This window comes from Colletotrichum siamense (assembly GCF_013390195.1).
Source record: "Colletotrichum siamense strain Cg363 chromosome Unknown KSG_Cg363_contig01, whole genome shotgun sequence".
In the NCBI taxonomy this organism is placed as follows: domain Eukaryota; kingdom Fungi; phylum Ascomycota; class Sordariomycetes; order Glomerellales; family Glomerellaceae; genus Colletotrichum; species Colletotrichum siamense.
The window spans coordinates 634,842-654,525 of record NW_023501014.1 but is presented as its reverse complement, the minus strand read 5'-3'; the positions used below and the strand labels follow the sequence as shown (position 1 = coordinate 654,525).

The 19,684-nt window shown below is 51.6% G+C and overlaps 8 protein-coding genes across 8 annotated transcripts; 4 read left to right on the top strand and 4 right to left on the bottom strand.

The window, feature by feature from the left end:
- Positions 1 to 395: 395 nt before the first annotated feature.
- Positions 396 to 3,168, top strand: bglK (putative beta-glucosidase K; the record flags this gene model as incomplete). Its single annotated transcript, XM_036632007.1, has 6 exons — positions 396 to 507; positions 555 to 1,161; positions 1,211 to 2,249; positions 2,296 to 2,687; positions 2,743 to 2,948; positions 3,164 to 3,168. The coding sequence occupies 6 exons, from the start codon at positions 396 to 398 to the stop codon at positions 3,166 to 3,168; spliced, it is 2,361 nt and encodes a 786-aa protein (XP_036502193.1).
- An 86-nt stretch (positions 3,169 to 3,254) lies between these two features.
- Positions 3,255 to 4,480, bottom strand: CGCS363_v000157 (uncharacterized protein; the record flags this gene model as incomplete). The annotated part of the gene is made up of 2 exons (XM_036632006.1): positions 3,255 to 4,326; positions 4,380 to 4,480. The coding sequence occupies 2 exons, from the start codon at positions 4,478 to 4,480 to the stop codon at positions 3,255 to 3,257; spliced, it is 1,173 nt and encodes a 390-aa protein (XP_036502192.1).
- Positions 4,481 to 6,268: 1,788 nt separating this feature from the next.
- Positions 6,269 to 8,018, top strand: fmqE-1 (MFS transporter fmqE; the record flags this gene model as incomplete). Its single annotated transcript, XM_036632005.1, has 5 exons — positions 6,269 to 6,647; positions 6,698 to 6,804; positions 6,859 to 6,993; positions 7,048 to 7,421; positions 7,484 to 8,018. 5 exons carry the CDS (start codon positions 6,269 to 6,271, stop codon positions 8,016 to 8,018), a joined length of 1,530 nt encoding a protein of 509 aa, XP_036502191.1.
- A 1,112-nt stretch (positions 8,019 to 9,130) lies between these two features.
- On the top strand, positions 9,131 to 11,778 carry dymA (Dynamin-A; the record flags this gene model as incomplete). Its single annotated transcript, XM_036632004.1, has 6 exons — positions 9,131 to 9,436; positions 9,499 to 9,774; positions 9,830 to 10,053; positions 10,104 to 10,227; positions 10,282 to 11,466; positions 11,518 to 11,778. The coding sequence occupies 6 exons, from the start codon at positions 9,131 to 9,133 to the stop codon at positions 11,776 to 11,778; spliced, it is 2,376 nt and encodes a 791-aa protein (XP_036502190.1).
- Positions 11,779 to 11,931: 153 nt separating this feature from the next.
- mpaG-0 (O-methyltransferase mpaG) lies at positions 11,932 to 13,347 on the bottom strand (the record flags this gene model as incomplete). The annotated part of the gene is made up of 5 exons (XM_036632003.1): positions 11,932 to 12,122; positions 12,303 to 12,739; positions 12,795 to 12,918; positions 12,971 to 13,106; positions 13,171 to 13,347. The coding sequence occupies 5 exons, from the start codon at positions 13,345 to 13,347 to the stop codon at positions 11,932 to 11,934; spliced, it is 1,065 nt and encodes a 354-aa protein (XP_036502189.1).
- A 1,149-nt stretch (positions 13,348 to 14,496) lies between these two features.
- CGCS363_v000153 (uncharacterized protein) lies at positions 14,497 to 14,649 on the top strand (the record flags this gene model as incomplete). The annotated part of the gene is made up of 1 exon (XM_036632002.1): positions 14,497 to 14,649. One exon carries the CDS (start codon positions 14,497 to 14,499, stop codon positions 14,647 to 14,649), a length of 153 nt encoding a protein of 50 aa, XP_036502188.1.
- Positions 14,650 to 16,250: 1,601 nt separating this feature from the next.
- Positions 16,251 to 16,850, bottom strand: CGCS363_v000152 (uncharacterized protein; the record flags this gene model as incomplete). The annotated part of the gene is made up of 1 exon (XM_036632001.1): positions 16,251 to 16,850. One exon carries the CDS (start codon positions 16,848 to 16,850, stop codon positions 16,251 to 16,253), a length of 600 nt encoding a protein of 199 aa, XP_036502187.1.
- A 90-nt stretch (positions 16,851 to 16,940) lies between these two features.
- Positions 16,941 to 17,760, bottom strand: CGCS363_v000151 (uncharacterized protein; the record flags this gene model as incomplete). Its single annotated transcript, XM_036632000.1, has 4 exons — positions 16,941 to 17,136; positions 17,218 to 17,413; positions 17,463 to 17,583; positions 17,662 to 17,760. The coding sequence occupies 4 exons, from the start codon at positions 17,758 to 17,760 to the stop codon at positions 16,941 to 16,943; spliced, it is 612 nt and encodes a 203-aa protein (XP_036502186.1).
- Positions 17,761 to 19,684: the final 1,924 nt, after the last annotated feature.

Sequence of the window (19,684 nt, the reverse complement as noted above, 5' to 3'; positions counted from 1 at the left end):
GCTTGGTACGGGACCACATGTCCTTGTGGTCGGAGGCTAGAAAACGTTGTGCATTGCAAGTGTTTCTTGTTCCGTCATGTGCGACAAGGAGCCAGCCAGCCATCCGCCATCGAAAGGACTCCGCCAATTTAACAGGAGCGCTGATGAACACATTTCAGGGGCCATGCCGCCGGGATGCGACCTTCTACGGGCCTAATTTAGTTTGCTCCACTGGACCATCTGCACTATGGCGACATCCGGGATCCTCTCCGGCCGACATCCGAGGCGCAGGATATGTCATCTCATGTCCGGAATCTCCTTGCCAGCATCACTACGTGGAATGAGGTATGCCTTTCTCGTACTCAAGGCTTATCTATCATTCAAACAGATTGTGAAGGACCTCAGTCTGGTGCACAATGGGTGCTGAACGGAATGATTCTGCCATGGAGGCACCCCCGCGGAAGCTGGTCAACATCGAACATGTCCTGGAGAACGCCACTCTTGCCGAAAAGATCTCGCTGCTAGCAGGTAGGTCTTCCCCTGCATTAAAGGGACATCGATTGACAGACTCGTAGGTTCCGACTTTTGGCACTCCACACCTCTTCCACAGTACGACGTCCCGGCTGTCAAATGCACCGATGGGCCCAACGGCGTCCGGGGCTCCAGGTTCTTCAACCCCGTGCCGGCCCTGTGCATACCTTGCGGAAGCGGCTTAGGAGCAACCTGGAATCCTGAACTCATTGAACAGGCCGGCAAACTATTGTCCAAAGAATGTGAAGCCAAAGGAGCTCACGTCTGGCTTGGCCCAACAGTTAACATCATCCGGTCACCACTGAATGGCCGCGGCTTTGAATCCTTCTCAGAAGACCCGCATCTCAGCGGAATTCTTGCGGGTTCTATTATCAAAGGCGTTCAGTCACGAGGAACCCTAGCCGCTCTCAAGCACTTCGTGGCGAATGATCAAGAAACGGAAAAGATGTCGGTCGACGTTTGCATATCTGACAGAGCTCTTCGTGAGATCTATCTCATGCCCTTTCAAATCGCTCTGCGAGATAGCAACCCAAGAGTTGTCATGTCGTCTTACAACAAGGTTCAGGGATTGCACGTCTCAGAAAGCCCCAAGATTCTACAAGATATCTTGAGGAAAGAGTGGGGATTTGACGGGCTCATCATGAGCGATTGGTACCAGCAGTCTCTCTGTCCATTCGTATGCATTAGCTAATCTCGTCAGGTACGGGACGTACTCTTGCGAAGCCGCCTTGAATGCCGGTGTCGACATTGAGATGCCTGGACCTAGCAGATATCGCGAGAAGGAGGCCCTTGCTGCGGTTTTCTCGGGCAAGGTTGCGCAACATACTATCGACGAACGCGCCAGGAAGGTCTTGGAGTTTGTCAATGATGCGGCTTTGGCAAGAGTTGGAAAGGAAGAGACCACTCGGGATGTGCCCGAGGATCGAAATCTCAATCGACGCCTAGCTGGCGAAAGCATTGTGTTGTTGAAGAATGAGGAGAACATCTTGCCGCTGACAGCAGAACAATGCGATGAAGTGGCTGTGATTGGACCCAATGCAGAGATCCCTGCTGCATGTGGTGGTGGAAGTGCTAGTCTGCGGCCCTACTACACCAGCTCTGTCCTGCAGGGTATCCGAGGGTCATTACCAAACGCGAAGGTTCACCATGAACCTGGCGTCTATGGACACATCTTGCTGCCTCCCTTCACTGCAGAACATGTCTTCGACGACGCAGGTCTCCCTGGGGTTACCATCGAGATGTTTAATGAACCGCATAACATGGCTAGCCGGAAGCCATTCGATCATGTCACAATACCCGACACCACGTATCAACTCATGGACTACAGACATCCCGAAAAGGCGGAGACGTTTTTCATGTCTATGCGAGCGCATTTCACACCCGAACACACCGGGCCTTACGAATTCGGTCTCGCATCATACGGAGAAAGCAATTTGTACATCAACGACGAACTTGTCATCGACAATTCAACTGAACAGACACCAGGAGGGATGTTCTTTGGTAAAGGATCTGCAGAAACGCGAGCTGTCTACGAGATGATAGCCGGGGAGCGCTATGTCCTGCGGGTGGAGGCGGGAAGTGCCTCGACGTCAAAGGTAACTGGTGGCTCGTTGCTAGCGATTCCAGGTGGGGCTTGCAGACTTGGTGGGTGTCGGAAAATCGATCGTAAAGAAGGTATCCGGAGAGCAGTCGAGCTGGCCAAGAGATGCAAGTACACTGTGGTTGTGGCTGGTCTCAACGTAAGTTAGATCTGAAGTTCGACAAACCAAGCTCACACACGCGCAGGCCGATCTGGAAAAGGAAGGCAAGGACAGAAAAAACATGGACTTGCCCCCTCATGTCGACAAGCTCATTTTTGCTGTCTTGAAAGCACAGCCAGACGCCATCATCGTCACACAAGCAGGGAACCCCATCCGGATGCCCTGGAGGCACTCGGCGAAGTCAATGATTCACAGCTGGTACGGCGGCAACGAAGCCGGGAACGCTGTCGCAGATGTCCTCTTCGGGCGCATCAACCCGAGCGGGAAGCTACCTATGACTTTCCCTGACCGTTTGGAAGACAATCCTGCCTTCCTTAGCTTTGGTAGTGACAACGGGAAGGTGCATTACTCCGAGGGCGTGTTCGTTGGATACCGATGGTATGAGACGCGTCGTATCACGCCTGCATTTCCTTTCGGGTGAGTTGGTATCTCGTATCCGGTTAAAAGTTGAGCTGACAGAAGCTTCATAAAGCCACGGACTGAGCTACACAATTTTCGACATTTCAGGTATTCAAGTCAGCCCGTCCCATGTCCAATTCAGCATACAAAACACCGGCAAGAGGGCGGGCGCTGAGGTTATTCAAATGTACATCCGCTACGTCGCCGTCTCTCAAGATTCAAAATTTGCCCGGCCACGACAAGAGCTCAAGGGCTTTAAGAAAATCTATCTTGAGCCAGGTGAGCGGAAACTTGCAACAATTCCAATCGACAAATACAGTACGGCCGTCTGGGATGAGAAGAGGAACAGCTGGTGTTGTGAGAAAGGGGACTACCTTGTTTATGTGGTGTCCGCGACTGAAGGATTGATGGGTTCCTTCAAGATTGAGAAGAGCATTTTCTGGAACGGTCTCTGACCTTCACGCAAATCATAGCAAATCGAGTTCAGACTCGAGCATAATGAGACGGAATATATAAATGTTTTTGCTTTAAAATTACTTCATGATGGCAAGACCTTCGGTATGTGACTAAAAACAGCCTTGAATCTCAAAAGCACCCAGGATCGGCCATATTCCAGTCGGTCTGAAGCGGCATAAATGAGTCCAAGAACAGATCTGGCTGGCATTCATCATAACTTGGCTCAAATCCCAGTGTCATGGAAACATCGTACACCGCAGTGTTGCCTCCAAATCCAGCAGGCGGGAACCCAACCGAATTCCCTGTCATATCTTGCTGCATCGCCATGTAGGACTGAGCGCCGTCGGGCTTGGAGATGTCGGGCATCCCGAAGGCATGTGGATGAGTCATATCATGCTGATCTCTCGTCTCCCGACTGTCGTCCAGGTATGGCTGCACATTATCTTCTCCATCTTGTTGAAACTTAAGCTTTCGTATTTCATCCGTCACGCTGTATTTGGAGTACACTTCACGTGAGCCCCTGCCGGTACTATCCGGCACAGAAGCAACCTCGCCGGCATGTTCATGGGGCTTCTCTAAGTCCCAGCCGGACCTCATTGGGCTAGAGTCACCAGAATCCCGCTCGGCATCGTGGATCAGATCCGATATACCACCTCGAAGCAACTTAGTCGTTGGGTAAACTTCGGAGGGAGTTTCGAGGATATCCGAGCAAGCTTGAAGCTTGGCTAACAATAATGCTCTTGGTAAGCGTGAGAATTCTGGTGAGCCGAGGCGGGAGATGACGCGTGCGGAGTGGAAGGCGCACATCGCGAGGGACGGGTCAGTAATGAAGATGTCCTTCCCCATTTCAGTTACTGTAGCCATGATGTCCGACACAGCTAGCGCGTGCTCAAGGCAGCGATCTCTGCAATAGGCGACAAATTCTGGTGATAGACTTTGCAGGTCTTCGAAAGGGAGCCCTTCCCGGAAGCCGGGAATAGTAAATCGGTACATATCGCACTGGCATTGGTGCCACCACGCATGAAACATGACAAATGATGTTCTTTGCGGAGTATATGCGCGAAGGAAGAGATTCTTCTTGTCGAAGTGATAGTGTTGTGGTAGTAAACGGCGTAAGTTATCGAGCTCATCAGCAAGACCTTTCAACTGCTCGATGCATTCTGGAAGTGGTTTTCGACGGTGTGTTATCGTGTGAGAGAGTCTTGAAACTGATGTTAGCTAAGGTACATGTCCAGCGAAAATGGAGAGCATCACCTCTGGATACGATCTCGGATATCCAGGACCCGGATGTTGTATGCCATAAGCCCCAGATCAGAAGTAGTAGGAATATCAGGAGGTGACAAGGGCTCCGTCATAACTGGGATGTCCAGAGTGAACGACCGCTCATTGCATGGTAGTTGCAGGTGAATTGTCTCTTTTGAGCATCCAGTGAACTCAGCCCGGCCACTAGAGTAAAGTGTGTCGAGTGTGAAAATCGCCCACATGAGACGCCTGCGGCGCTCTTGCATGAGGAACCCATGGCGGCCGTCTTCATAGTTCAACCTCATCATATAGGCTAGCCGGGCTGCAAGGCATGCAGATATCAACATTTTACTGAAACGGCGGGCCATGATGTGATCCAGAGTTGTAAGCATGAGTGCTTCAATATCCGATAGTGAGGGCTCGCTCAGTCGCATGAAGAGTTGCATCTCCGCTTCCTGTATCCATCTAGTCGCTTGTTGCAGACGACCTTGATCTCCTGAGGCAAGATACCGTGCTGTAAGACCACACATGGCCTTCAAGAGTCGAGGGTTGTGAGTGTCCTGTGCCCAACTTTGGCAGAATGTGGCCTTATGGATAAAGCCATAGCAGGGAATAGGATAGACCAAGTCGAAAAAGGCGTCAATGTGCTGTTTGATGATCGACTTATTTAGATTCAACTCACTGGGGAGAATGTCAGCGTACGCCAGGCTTCTCTGGAGGGTTTTTACGTACAAGCCGGGGGACGGTGCTTGCGACGGCGCGATCGAGGTACCTCGTGCTGATGAAGACGCTCTACGTGTATTGCCATCATTAAAAGACTCTTCAGCCGGTGTTGTAGCTGGCTGCCGGTGGGATTTCGGCGATGTGGACTTGGCAACCCGATCTGGGTATTGACAAGGAGCGCCTCTTTGGGAGCACCTCCTGCAGGATGGCTGTGTCCCACAGCATTTTGTTTTCTTATCCCGACATTGGATGCATGCTCTGCGGACGCGCCTCTTCTCCAGCCTCAAGTGGCTCGGGTCTGCCTGGCCAGCTGGCCCTTCATCTTCAAAAGATGCATCAGGGACTGAGAAAGAGCAGTGAAATTTGAGTCTGTGACAGTTTTCGCATCCCCCAGGTGAGCCGTCACATCGAACCTGATCGGATGCGGGTTAGGAACGGTGACCTTCTTCCGAAGCGGAGCACCTCCGATCCGAGGCCGAAAAAAAAAAAAACTTACCTTTCGGTTCCGGCACTGGAAACAAATCTGGAGGCCCTTTCGGGGTCGCCCAGACGCTCGATATGGAGCAGCCGCCTCCATGCTTTTCTTACCCGCGGCTTCTGCCAAACATGTATGTGAAAGATGCATGAGATCGGGTGATGGGGTTGGGAAGTCGGGGGGGAAATGAGTTCGCGCTCTGTTCCGCCCGAGTTCCGTGATGTTGTTTGCTGCTTTGCCTCCCCCCGAGTTCCGGGCCCCGGAGCTTCCCTAGTCCAACGCCAAAAACCCAGCCGGCCGGTCGTCCGCCAGAAGATTTTCGTTCTGGGCTCAGCTCCTCCACAATTTTCCTCCAGGAAATATCTCCCGAGTGCCTAGCGCCTTGAACGGCTTCTTCCCCAGTGGGTTTCCCCAAGTTGGGGAAACCTCCCGTCTCCGCCATGCCATGTGTTGGTTTGCCATCAGTCCGCAGGTCGAACGAGTTTTATTGTTTGCTAGTGGAGGCCAAACCTCTGGATCCTTGAATTCAACCCCACCTTGCAAGGAAGAGAGGCCTAGCTTAATACCAACCAACAAGGCACAGGATCAACGCCGCGAACGCGTTCAAATACTTAAAGATCCGCGATGCATCATCTCCTTTCCCAAGTGTACCCTGTCAGCCGCGGCGTGGATCCCCTCAACCTGGCCACAGAGTTTCTTCACCATGGCTCCAAACAGGATTCTCAAACACTTCAACCGGACTCTCGCGGTCGCGTTCACTGTAGTTGCCATCTCGACTTTCAACTATGGCTTCGACAATGCGGGCTACTCTACGACACAGGCGATGGACGCCTTCCAGAAGCAATTTGGCGATCAGGATCCGACAACTGGAAAGTGGAAGATTCCTCCGACTTGGTTATCATTATTCAACAGTCTCAACTACATTGGGTTCGCCGCTGGCGTCATCATCGGCAGTCTCGTCAGTGCCCGTTGGGGTCGTCGCTGGTGCATGTTCGGCATGAGCGCCTGGGCAGTTATTCCGGCAACGATCGCTTTGACTTCATCCACTAGAGAGCAAATTATGGCCGCGCGCATTCTCAACTGTAAGGCCGACGCTCAATCCTTTGCCAAGGGTGGTTCTAATATCTCCAAGACATCTACGTTGGGATGGAGTTGGCGGTGGTGCCAGTTTACCAATCAGAAATCGTGCCATCCGAGATTCGAGGATTCGCTGTTGGGTCCTACCAGTTTAGTCTTATGGTGAGAGATAGCCGCTGTCAGCGAAAATTTACTCGGACTAACTGATATCATTAGTTCGGGACTCTGATCGTCAACTCTGTCTGCAGAGGCACCAGCACACTGGAGGGGAACGCGTCTTGGAGGATCCCGATGGGACTCTTCTACGTCATTCCAGTCATAGTGATGTGCCTCATCTTTTTCATCCCTGAGGTAATTCCCAGATCTTCAACTCTAGGGTGTATAAAGACTAACCTTTCGGAAAAGTCACCGCGATGGCTCTTGACCCAGGACAGAGTTGAAGAAGCTCACGCATCGCTCAAAAAGCTCCGAGTCGGTACGATCACGGACGCCGAAATCGACGAACAGTTTGCCGCCTTACAGTACGCTCTGAAACAGGAGGTTGAACAGGGGAAATATTGGGAGTTGTTCAAAGGCGTCAACTTGAAGAGGACTGCCGTGGTCATGGTTATGAACTTCTTCCAACAAGCTACCGGTCAGGCGTTTGCATCGACGTACGGAGCAATCTTCATCAAGGATATCGGAACCGTAAATCCTTTCACCATGACCATTGTCAACGCAATTGTCAACCTGGTCATGGTGTTCATTGGTCTCTACCTGACTGATCGCGTAGGAAGACGGTATGTGTTATCCCTCTCCTCCTTGAAATCTTGGTGGACAACGTTGACGAGCATGATTACAGGCCTCTCCTTCTGGTCGGTGCTGTCTTGCAGTTTGCAGCCATCGTGACCATGGGCTCCCTCGGCACAGTTTCGGATCCATCATTTGCCGTCAAGACAGGCATTGTGGCGATGCTGACCGTCTTCGCGGCGTCCTATGTCTTGGCATGGGCACCCCTCAACTATGTCGTGTCAACCGAGATCCCTGCCCTGCGCCTCCGCGACGCCTCCCAGCGAACAGCCTCGATGGTCAACGTCTTGGCCAACTTCCTCGTCAACTTCAGCATTCCCCACCTACTGTACACTCCAGGCGCCGGACTAGGCTCCAAGGTGGGATTCATCTTTGCAGGCATCCTGGTCCTTGCGTTTGTCTTTACATGGTTCTGCATCCCGGAGTGTAAGGGCAAGTCACTCGAGCAGATTGACCGGATGTTCAACGAGGGCGTCCCGCTGCGCAAGTTTGGCAAGTACAAGCCGGAGGACATGTACCAGGCGTCTACGGAGGATGGGGAGAAAGCTGGCGTGATCGTCACGGCGCGGCACGAGGAGAAGGCGTGAAACATCTGAGCCGCTGGCGCTCCTGGATGTGACCATTGTGATCTTGGGGCTGGTTCAAGGAGGCTTGCTCGTATTCATGTTTAGAGTCGTAGGTCACTTACAGCTACTGCAACTACTCCTTGCGCCTTGGTACAGCCCCTGTTTGTGCATGGATGCAGGGTCACTATTTCCAGTTATGACGGGTGTATCGGACTCATCGTATGCCGGGTATTGCTTTTTGAGATGTCGTTATACTATTGATATCACTTCATTGGACTAAAGTTTGTTCGTTGGAGAGGACGCATCAGGGACGACCATCAGGAGGCTGTTGGTTGCCTACGACTGTCCAGGTTTCGGTTCGCCCCTGTCCACCATCGGTCGACGTGCCATGACTGGACATGGCCTCCGTGGAGCGACCTGCCATCTGCGGCCGGGCCCGTTACTGGCGTTAAAGGTCGTTGTTTATTGAGTGCATGCGAGTCGGCGTGGCCGAGGCCAAGAAGGCTCAGCCCGTTTCGCGACCATTCCCTCGGGTCCGATTGAACTGATAAGCGTGCGGGCAAATCGCATCCGCACATGGATTTGGGCCAGGTCCCTGGCCAAATCTGCTACCAACAGCCGCAACTGGACCACATTGGGGAACTCCTGCATACAACCAACTGAACCTCAATTGGCGTGGGTGCCTTGTATGGTGTGTTGCAGCAACCAATAGCGCTCTTCTGTCTGGTTTCAAGCCCACGCATCTCAGATCCAGAAGTTCATGACGCGATTCAGCAAGAAAGGAGAAGTCGGACGACATGTGCATCTACGTTGGTTGGCAAGGCAGATTTGACTTCGTATGTGAATGTGTTCAAACTGCACGCTTGTCGCTAGTGTTCTTGACGAGCGACTAAAGGCGCTTATGATTTTGGTTTGACTCTGTCGCCCTCCTCTCTGGCTGCTTCATATGGACCCGATAGCTACTCTTATAAATGATGTTTCCTGCTACACACGAAATTATACCACTCAAAAAATGTCAGTGTTTCTCATTCATATCAAGTCTCCCATTCATTGAACCTTTTTGGAATTGATTTCCAATCTTCGTTTTCTAGTCATACTTCCTTTCCAATTTCATTCGATTTCTTTTTCACAATATGGCCGAAGTGGCAATTCCGTCTCCCGGGCTCTTTCAGTCAGACCACGGGGGCATAGGACTGGAGTCGCCTACGTCGAAAGGCTTTTGGGATGCCCCTAGCGACAGGTCCGATGCCGAATCTGCCGTAGATGAACACTTCGACTCAGTGGCATCCGCTCCTGGTCTTGAAGATCATCAGAGTCAAGAAATTCAGGATAAGGCCATATCCGAGAACCCTTTTGACAGCAAGGACAGCAAAATTCTGTTTGATGCTATAGACAGACTGCAGTCATGCGGAGTCAGCCAGGAACTTGCGATTCCTCAGGTATTCCATCGCCCATCGTCCAATCGTCTAGGTTCAAGCATCACTGATCACGGCTATCATAGCTTATCATTGCTGGCGGTCAATCGGCAGGGAAGTCGTCACTACTTCAGAGTCTGACAGATATACCCTTCCCAGTGGGCACGGGGTGCTGTACTCGCTTTGCAACAAGGATCGTCTCCCGCAGGACGGCTCCCGATACCGTCAGCACGGTCAGGATCACCATTGCCGAGCCCGAGGTCCCTGATCGTTTTGGATATCCTGAAGACCACTCCTACAGGGACTATGTCTACACGACTGATCGTCTCGGAGTCGATGACTTCAAAAGGGTCATGGATGAGGTAAGTATCGCTGTACTCGAGAACAAGATATTTGGCGAAGCTAATTTTGTTCCAGATCTCGACCCAATACATGGGCATTCGACGCGGAAAAGGCAAAGGAAAGAAGAACTTTGCCACTCAGGTTCTTCGCATCGAGCTTTCAGGGCCTTCCCGATCTCATTTCAGTATTCTCGATGTGCCCGGACTTATATCAAATGCCGTCGCCGTGAACGAGTACGAGATGAAGGCAGTGAACAAGATGATTGACGATTACATGAAACAGCCTGCCAACATTGTTATGTAAGTTCCATTCCCCCGTCGTATGAGACCCTCTAGTAACTGTTTGGAAGCTGCGTGGCCGACGCGGTAACAGATCTAGCACGCCAAGAGATCTTCATGAAGACTGCTGTGGTAGAGAAAAAACGACTCGTCGGGGTTTTCACAAAGTGCGATATGCTGCACGATGCAAGCGAGGTAAAGATCTTCACAAACCCACAGAATCGAGCTCTTTTATTAACGGCTTGTCAGATTGTCGATATCGCCAATGGTACTGGCGAATACGCCGACAAGTCCATGCAGGATGGCTGGTTTGTTGTGAGAAATCGATCGGCGAAGGATGGCGACAACTTCAATCTCCAAGAAGCTGAGAGTCAACTATTTGACCAGCCTCCTTGGAACAAAATAAACCCAAGTCGTCGCGGCTCTCAAATGCTGAAGAGACACCTCGGGAACCTCCTTTGCGCTCGCATTCGAGACAACTTTCCTACCATTCGAGATACGATATCAAGGCTGCTTTCGACAGCCGAGGTCTCCAGGAAGAGCCTTGGAGACCCGAGGCCAACACACAATCTTCGCCAACAATACCTGAGAGACATTCTTCAAAAGTATTGCAAGATCACAAACAGGGCACTCTACTTTCCCGGGTTCCTCGACGATGAGACCGTGAGAGTGAGAGCCTTGACTCGCAGCGCCAACGAGAGCTTCACCCAGGCAATGAAAGAGGGAGGCCACACCTTCGACTTCGAGGACCCTGACATCGATCCTATAAAGGAGCTTGCCAACAAAATGTCAACCAACTATCCACCCGTTCCACCTCAGCAATCAGATCCCACGGTTACTCCTCCCACTACACCTCCAAGAAAAGGGCGTGTGGGACAAGCGAAAGGCGTGAAAGATGAAACAGCAGCGTCCTTTGCGAAAGAAATCCAATCTCAGCTCAAAATCTGGCAGACAACTGAGCTTCCTGGTCTCATCAACACTGAGGTTATCCGGGTCTTATTCATGAAACAATCAGAATTGTGGGAGCGCATTGCAGAGGAGCATATCAATGAGGTCGGCAGGTATGTCGAGCACGCAGCCGACAAAATCCTTCGGCAGGTCTGCTCAAGCAGTGGCTGTGAAATCATTCAGAAAGAGCTCTCGGCGGTCATTGCTCAATTTCAGCGACAAACGAAAGAAAGGGCTCTTGCAGAGTTGAGAGAGCACTGCCGGCGCGAGAGAGAGTCCCATCTGCAGACCACGGATGTGAGGTTCCAGCAGAAACTCCAGGCTTTCCGCAGTCTTCGGCTGATGAAGGCTATCGTTTCATATCCACCCACACAAGGGTATCATTCCGCCGAGGATCATTGGGCTGCCATATTTCACCTTTTCCACCATTCTGCGGAAGAAAACATGGTCAATGACGTCCATGATGTTGTCAAGGTGTATTACGAGGTATGCCTCCATCCCCGATCACATAGGTATCAACTGACTCTCGTTTGATAGATATCGCTGGGTAACTTCATTGAGCATGTTACTAGTAACATTACTGAGAGCTTCATATCTCACGAGACAGGACCTCTTAGGGGTCTTTCAACAAAATGGATGTTCACATTGACGGAAGAAGAGGTTGAGAAGCTGGCTCGGGAGGATGAACACATCGTCCAACAGCGACATGATCTCGACGAGGTAATTGAGAAGCTTCGAACTGCCGATGGAATTGTAGAGAGTGCTCGTACCCAGACTCGCGGCTTGAGCGACATCTGAGTTCGGCAGATGGGGTACGGAATGCTTTTCGACTTACTTGAACGATGCGTTTTGTAATATTAGGTTCCATTTAGAAAAACTGTCCCTATCGAGTTTCGAAGCCTCCTTGACGCCTTTTGCACCATTTAATTGCCTGTCTTGGGGCGTACTTGCCTAAACCGGTAATACCTCAACCTCAATGATGCTGTGAGCTGCCGAAGGTAATTTCCAAATTTTCACCACACTGAGACCAACAGATGTAAGAAGCTGCCGCCAATCCTTCTCGGATCTCTCCCTTCCTGATACCATAACCATCATTTGAATGTCGAAAGCGGTAGCCCGAGGGTTCGCAGGGCCTTCAACGTCTATGTGGTCGTGTATGAGTAACCGGCTGTATCCTGGAGTCATCGCATCCTTTTGCATCTCAAGTATCTTCCGAGCCGGTTCATCAGACCAATCATGAAGTATGGAGTGCATTAAGTATGCTCGTGCACCTAACAGCCGGTTAACCTAGGTATACCTACCAAATCAATAACGAGACAAACCTTTGATGGGCTGCGGCTTAAAGAAATCGTAAGCCACCTTGTTCACGCCAGACGGAAGTTCCGCCTTTTCTATCACGGACTCCAAGTCCTCCAAGTACAGCCGGGAAGCTGTCTCGGGGTAAAGGGCGTGGAACTTCAGAACGTCATGGCCGGTGCTACCCCCGATGTCAACTAGCAATGGTGTGTCAGGGTTTGTCTCGAGAAGCGATTCTGCGGGGAAGACATCGATCCACGCGGGCTGCTGTGCCGCAATGCTTTGTTGTATGATGCTGAACTCTTCCTCCTCCTTGGGATGAGCTTGGTAGTATGACCAGAGGTCTCCATCCCACCCATGGGCGTATTGAAATCCTGAGTGTCTAGAGTCTTCGGGGTTCTTGTACCCGGTTGCTTCGAAGAACTTTGGCAATTTTGCGTAGATTGGCAGGATGAGATTGTAGCTGAGGGTATGGTAAGTCTAAAGCCTATCACGCATACGGCGTTCTTCGAACATACTAGCTACTGAAGAGCCCATTGAACACAGGTGCTGTGATAGCGACGCCAAACTGCGTGGGCTTGAATGTGCCAAGCGATGGTTCTTCTAAGAGATGGTTTGCTGCCAGAAGACGGAGAAGTCGGTCTAATTATGCCAGTGAGCGCGGCAAAAGAAGTTCATGCAGATTCGAACTCACAAAGCAACGCAGGATCGCATTTGCCTCCGATAATCTCCGCCGCTTGCGCGCTTGTAAGTGGTCCGTTTCCGTGCTCGTTCCACCTCTCGAATAATTCCAAATCCTTCACCGTCCTTATAGCAGCACCAAGAGCCGGCTGTGAGATAAGCAGTCGTTAGGCGTGTATATCACAAAACTTGGTCTGGAATCGAAGCGCCTACTTGAGTCATGTTGAGTCTCACAGCCGTGTCCCACGGCGACTCGAGTCGGACCAGCAGAGCCTGTGCTGCCAAGAGAGCTTTCATCCGATCGCCCTCGTTGCTGAAAGATGAAGAGTTCACATGTTCTATGCTACTGACGAAGGAATCGACAGTAGTTTCACGGTCGCTGGTTTCCATGTCTCGTTCGGAAGACGTTGGCAATGTTGGAAGCTCAGTTAAGGAACTTTCGGCCGTGATGTCTCGGATGCCCCAAGAAGGAAATTACCTGAAAGAAAGTCGTGTGCGAATGAGATACTGGAGGCTTCAGACCTTTGTTATGTTCTGAACGTACTTTTAGAGGCGAGTATATTGAAGATGGAACGTTGATCAAACGAGCCCGGGGATAAGGCTCAGTTTTGACCACGATGTAGTTGCAGGGATTAGCCCTTGGGGTGAGGGTGCAGTAGTCAGACCACTGTCAGCAATATCACTTCTTGGCGAACATGAGACTCTTTGGTGACTGGCCAGCTTTCATGCACATCAGCAAGCAGAGATACCAGAAATATCGTTTGTGAATCATGCCTCGTGAGTACATTTGCGCATATTGGCCAATAGTATCCATGCTTCAAGGTGCATACTCATGAAGCCAACCAACGGGTATGAGGCTCGACAACGTAAAAATCATTTACTAGGGAACGTTCAGAACTTGTCTCCATGAGGTGCATCGTTGCTTCTATGTCATTTAGTGCTGCAATAGCTAAGCTCAGATCGGCCCAGAGATGCAAGATCGAAAGATTCGTCGACTGTCGAATTTGATTGACAGCTGTCATCTGAACTCCAAGAGTTGTCTGGCTGATTGGCTCATCATGTCACACTAACTACTCGAGACTCGGACCTCACCGACTTCCCGAGGAACACGTCTAAGAGGACTGTTTCAATATCTTTCTCAACTCGTCGAAGCTTGTGGGGGATTTGTCGTCAAAGAACAAGTCACACAGGAGTGGTTAGGAACCCTCTCGAGTCCACCTAGCAGCCAGAGCTGGTATATAAACAGCAACGACTTGCCACTAGCACAGCAATTTGACACTCACAATCACCCAGCTTTATTTGAATACTTTTCACTCCCCAATCATATCGATCAAATTAGTGCCTTCACCCCTTCTAGTCACGATGCAACTCTTGGGGATCAAACCGTTACTCTTCTTCATGCTCGCTGGTAATGTTCTGGCTGGGCCAGTATCTGGAGGTAAGCTCAACAGCTCTGGATTTGCCTGTAAAACGAAGCCTAGCTGACTCTTGTGTGATGTAAAGCGAGCAAGGCAGGAAAGCCTTGTACCGCTCAAATCGATGGCTTTGACAGCAAAGGAACTTGCAACGACCTGGGAGAATGCTCTATCGATATACCGCCGAACATCACCAGCAACGTACCCAGTGGGGATTGCAAATAACCACTTTCGGAGAAGAAATACAAGACTAGTTTCGGCAAGCCTTTCAGTCTGAAAAGAAAGAATTTTCAAATTTCAAAGCGGTTCGCAACTCCTTATGTGACCCCGGTACAATCTCGATCTCCAACGACACCCCAATGCAGCGGGCTCGCGAAATCCAACATCGTTCATATGCTCAAGTGACGACATTGCCACCCTCATAGCCCTGAGAAAAAAAAAACACACTCTACTACCTTCGCGCCCTTCTATCCGCGGGTTGATCCGCTCAGGGTTGATTGTTCCCTTTGCGCAACGCCTTTCGAATGACATCCCATGCGTGCTCTTGAGAAGCTTGTGCAGCAGGCACCTCCTTCGGCGGCTTGAACTCTGTCCAGAGAAGTGAAAAGGGAAAAAATGCGTGAGGACACAGGTAGTTGTTTTGGGCGAAAAGTTCTGTCTGTCGATGTGATATGTGTGAAACTCGTTCATCATCTGTGAGATGCGGCCATCTGACTCATCAATAGCAAAGACAATCAGGCTGGCAAAGCATCTTGGCCGCATGTCAATGAGCAGCATATCATGCGGAGTAGACCCTCAGATCATCCGGTTTCTACAGCTTCTCTTCCAATAGGCTGATGATGCTCGACAGAGAAGATAGAAAAGAGACTGGATAATTTGTCGTATGAGGACACGTTAGCCGGGATTGAGGGACCTGCAACCGCTAGGTGCTGAACATGCCCGCTAGTAAGCAAAACAAGGCGAGATACGGCAACATCAAAACCTGAGCAAATGCATTCAACATGCATTTCTGAAAATGCTAGGCAACAGCACATAATCTCATCATTTACTGAGAGGGCCACGAACAGCAGCGGACGCACACAGCATGTTCTCATGAAAAGAGGTTCAATTGAGTCGAAAAGCAAAAGGAATGGGCCCTAACCAGGGATCGAACCTGGGACCTCTCCCAGACGTGGGTTGCTAAGCCCTAAGGGAGAATCATACCGCTAGACCATCAGGGCGAAGAACATGATTGGACATCTTGTTGGTGACGTGGGGACCCAGATTCAAATCTCAAGTAGCGTGTGCGACCGACCGACTCATCGTAATTGGCCGCATTATGAGAGGCGCAATAGTGAAGATGTCCCTGTGAAGAGTACTTTTCCCTCGTTTCATCAGGAGAACATTTGTGATATCATTCTGATTTCATTAAGGCTCTACTGTAATTACGTGCCCTTGCGGTGAAGCAATCCGATGCTCTTTAGACACCTGTCATCATGGCGTACCGGCCTTCGGTACACACCAATAGACCCCATGCCAGTCACCTGGCATAACTATGCAATATTTCTGGACTCATGGCAGCCTGACGCCAAGTTTGCGACCATCCAGATCGGAGAGACCGCTCGCCGAGGAACGGAAATAACCTCCACTCAGCACTGGCTGTCACTGTCGACTTGCAGCAACCGATAACTCCTCGCCCAAGTCGACAAAGTCATCCAGAATCGCGTCGCAGGCCTCGCCCAAGTCGTCGAAGTCATCCAGAATCCAATCGGGGGAGGCTCCCCGTTCACATGGAGAAGTCTTTGGCTCTTCCTTGGTCTCCATCCCTGCTCGCTCGACTCCGGCAGAGGTTCCTGCGGCCGTCTGAGATTTGTCCCCGATCGAGCCTGCCCATATATGTTAGTCAACTTGACATATCCACAATGCACACCCGGAAAGCAACTTACCTTGATTGGCAATGGTTGTTCTTTGTGCAACAAAAAGTTCGTGACACTTCCGGACGGCACTCACAGCAGTGGCTATGTCACATCCTTCATCCTTGAGGTCGGTTGTCAGAGCCCGGATGACTATCTGTCTCAAGAGTCGAGCAGAGACGTCGTTCTCGATGTGCCTTGCAAGTTCAAGAATTTGGAGGCCTGGAGTATCCTCAGTCTTGCTGCCGTTAGTGGCATCGCGGTAGTCGTCAAGCTTGTCATTGCAGGTGATGACACCGGCGTCCACGTATGCTTGGAACAGGCTGCGCAAGATCTCAAAACGTTGAGGCATCCACATCGGAGGCGACGACAGAGATGCCACTCTGAATGTCATGGTAATGCGGCTGAAGGGATTTTGGTTCGGCAAGTTGCTTGTGCTCGATGTGCAGATAGCCAAGACGTTTGGCAATGCTTCAAGGGTGTCGAAACCAACAGGGCAGGTGGTTGTTTGAATTTCTGGGCCGAATTCATGTTCTGACCAAGTCCAGTGGTAGTTGCTAATGTTGCTTACCAGGACTATGTGCATGGTTGACGGCGATTTGATAGCCTTCGTTGTGATGTCCTTGAAATCGAGGCCTGGCGCGGCAAAATGCAGAAGGATCTGAGCATACCGGCTCTAGAGGTGCATGGAGATCTTCTGTGCTAACATAAGGGCCATATTCGAGTTGCCAGGTTCTTTGAGGCCAAGGACAAAAAGGATAGAGTTTCCAAGCTTCGAGGGAAACGGCATTGAGGCATCATGCTCAAGACGAGACGCGCCGGTGGTCATTACCCATCGAGTCACCCGCGATCGTGTGTCAACGGTGGACCCGCTATGCAATGGTCACAATCAGCAGCTACGAATGGGATGGAGTTAATAATGATATCCTGGGGAGTAGGAAGGGGTGCCGTACAGTTCCCAGAGACCATCAATCGCGGCGACTGGAAGGACGCTGGCCTTGTTGCGGTTGAATGCCTCGGAGCTGAATTTGTAGGGGTTGAATTTGATGGCAACATCCCGAGCCGAGACTTTGCGTGTTGATGGGTCGAGTCCTTGGATGTCGACGACTCGCAAGGACTGGAATATGCCCGGAGGCACGTGCTTGTAGACTGACAATGGGTCAGTATGATTTGGGAGGCATTGGCGACTTCTACTCACGAGTGGTGTCCCTCAAATCTGTTTCAAGGGAGATGACGGCATCGTCGTTGAGCTTATCGGGGCTCAATTCGCGTTCCAGGTGTGCAAGAATCTGTTGCCAGCCCTTTTCGGTGTAGTTGTACTGTCAATTAGAGAGTGTGAGTGGCATTATTCACAGGTGGATGGCTAGGTTGCGACATTCAGTAGCAGGTGAACTCACGCCATCGTTAAGTCGGGCCTCGACAAAAGCGGTTCCCTTAGGCCTGGAGACAATGACGAAGTCGTCGGCCCGGCTGCAAGTCACTTGAGCGTCGGCCATGTTGCTCGTATGCCGCGTATTGATGCGATTGAATAGCGCCCGGAAGTATCGTGATTAAGCAACAACTGTAGCAAATGCGAGGGGCAGTGAGGGGCATTGAGGGGCCGCGATGGAGCTGATTAGAAAAAGCCGAAATTTTCGAGGTCGTTGGAGAGATGTGAACCGGGGAGTTTTTGGAGGGGTCGACGTCGTCGAGTTGTGGGCCGACAAAAGCCGTAGCGCAGGGTAGGTGCAGGGGGGCAGCAACAGTGAAAAACCTGCGCAGGCATGCACGCAGATAGGCAGGTACGATTGGCAGATCCTGAATCCAGACCGCCGGTAATTATGGAATGGAATTGAAAAGGCAGGAAGAGGGTGGTGGTGGTGGTGGTGGTGGTGCAGCGGCAGGGAAGGAGAGCGCTGGGAAGGCAGTGGAGGGGCAGGGACGACCCGGGGAACGGCGGGGGAGGGGCCAGTGAAAAAATAGGCCGGAGCATCTCCCTTTCCACCTCGCAGATATGCAGTTTGCGGCTTGCGATTGGAAGTTTCCGCAGCCAGCCAACGGCAGGTGCGCCCTGCAGCCAATCCAGACCCGTCGATAACAAAGACTTCTTTCCCCGGCCAAGGTAATGGAGATGAACTCTGCTCAACTTTTGGCTGCAGACCAGATCTCTTTGCGCCTCTCTCACCCAAAGCTGCTGCAGTCGACATTCATTTCATCGACCGAGATGGAAGCCGCATGAAAGCAAGAGGTTGGCCGACGAGATGACCGCCATCCTTCTCTACGGCCGGGTACCTCTAAGTCAATACCCGTCCCGGGCCGTAGCTTGGCACTCGGGCGGCCTGCAACGCTGTTTCGTCTCGGTCTCATCGCTATCGCCATGTTTAATTCGGCCTGCTGCCTGCACTTCGCTATTGTTCGCTCTGCAGTGGGACTCATGGCCTTATTCCCGGGCATCGGCGACGTTCAAATCGTGCATCTGCATCCTGCATCCTGCATCCTGCTGTTGACAATCAATCAATTGACAACAACCTCTATCGTTCTCGTCACTGGGCGTGACGTCGATGTGAGGCCTGGCCCGCAAACGGCTGCAAGGAGAGGGCCTGAATGCGCCAAGTGGCTGGTGACGGTAGAATGCCCCGTCTTTGTCTGCTGCAGGCCGTCCTTCCAACGTCAAGCCAGCTCTGAATCGAACCAGCCTCTCGCAAGCCAAACGGACAGGACGAGGACGACGACAATGCTCGGGGGAAGCCATGCGCCGCAGGGGACCGCGAAAACATTCCGCGTCAGTGCGTCGGCTTCTGAACGGCTCTGTGGCATCAGAGCACTGAAACCTCCCAACTCTTGGGCCGAAGCAGTTGGCCGTCCCGTCTTGTTCGTCCTGTGCTTCCAAATTCCCAGATTCCCAAATTCCTAAGATGCAGGTTCGTTTTCGACGACTGCCCTGGGCACGAGTCTTTGCAGAGGCAGTGCTGCTTCACGGTGAGATCTTCGGTGTAGGCGACTAATACCGACCTCAGCAGGAGGTCCGACCGTCGACTAGAGCTAGTGATTTTGCTGCAGCCTGCCAGAGGGCTGGGCTCGGCTTCCTCGCGTGTTCGCCAGCCGGGCTTGGGTGAGAAAAGCCATGCTAGATAAGGTATGGTGTCTGCGGTCCAATGCAGCTCTGCGTCTGACGGCATGTGCCTGCCCTGGCGATGGCTTCAACGAGACGTCGCCGTGGCTTCGGACACCCCGGACAAGCAACCGCCGGATTTTCAAGGTACAACTCTGACCATACTGATTTTCATGGCATCCCATAATGTCTGTGAGCTTCTTTTCACAGGTCATACTGGCCTTCGAGGATTTAGGGCATCGGAAGCAGCGCGCTATGAGCACAATGTCGCTCACCCGAACCGCAGCATCTCGATTTAGAGCTTCGCAGCGTTGGTGGCCCGAGTGCTG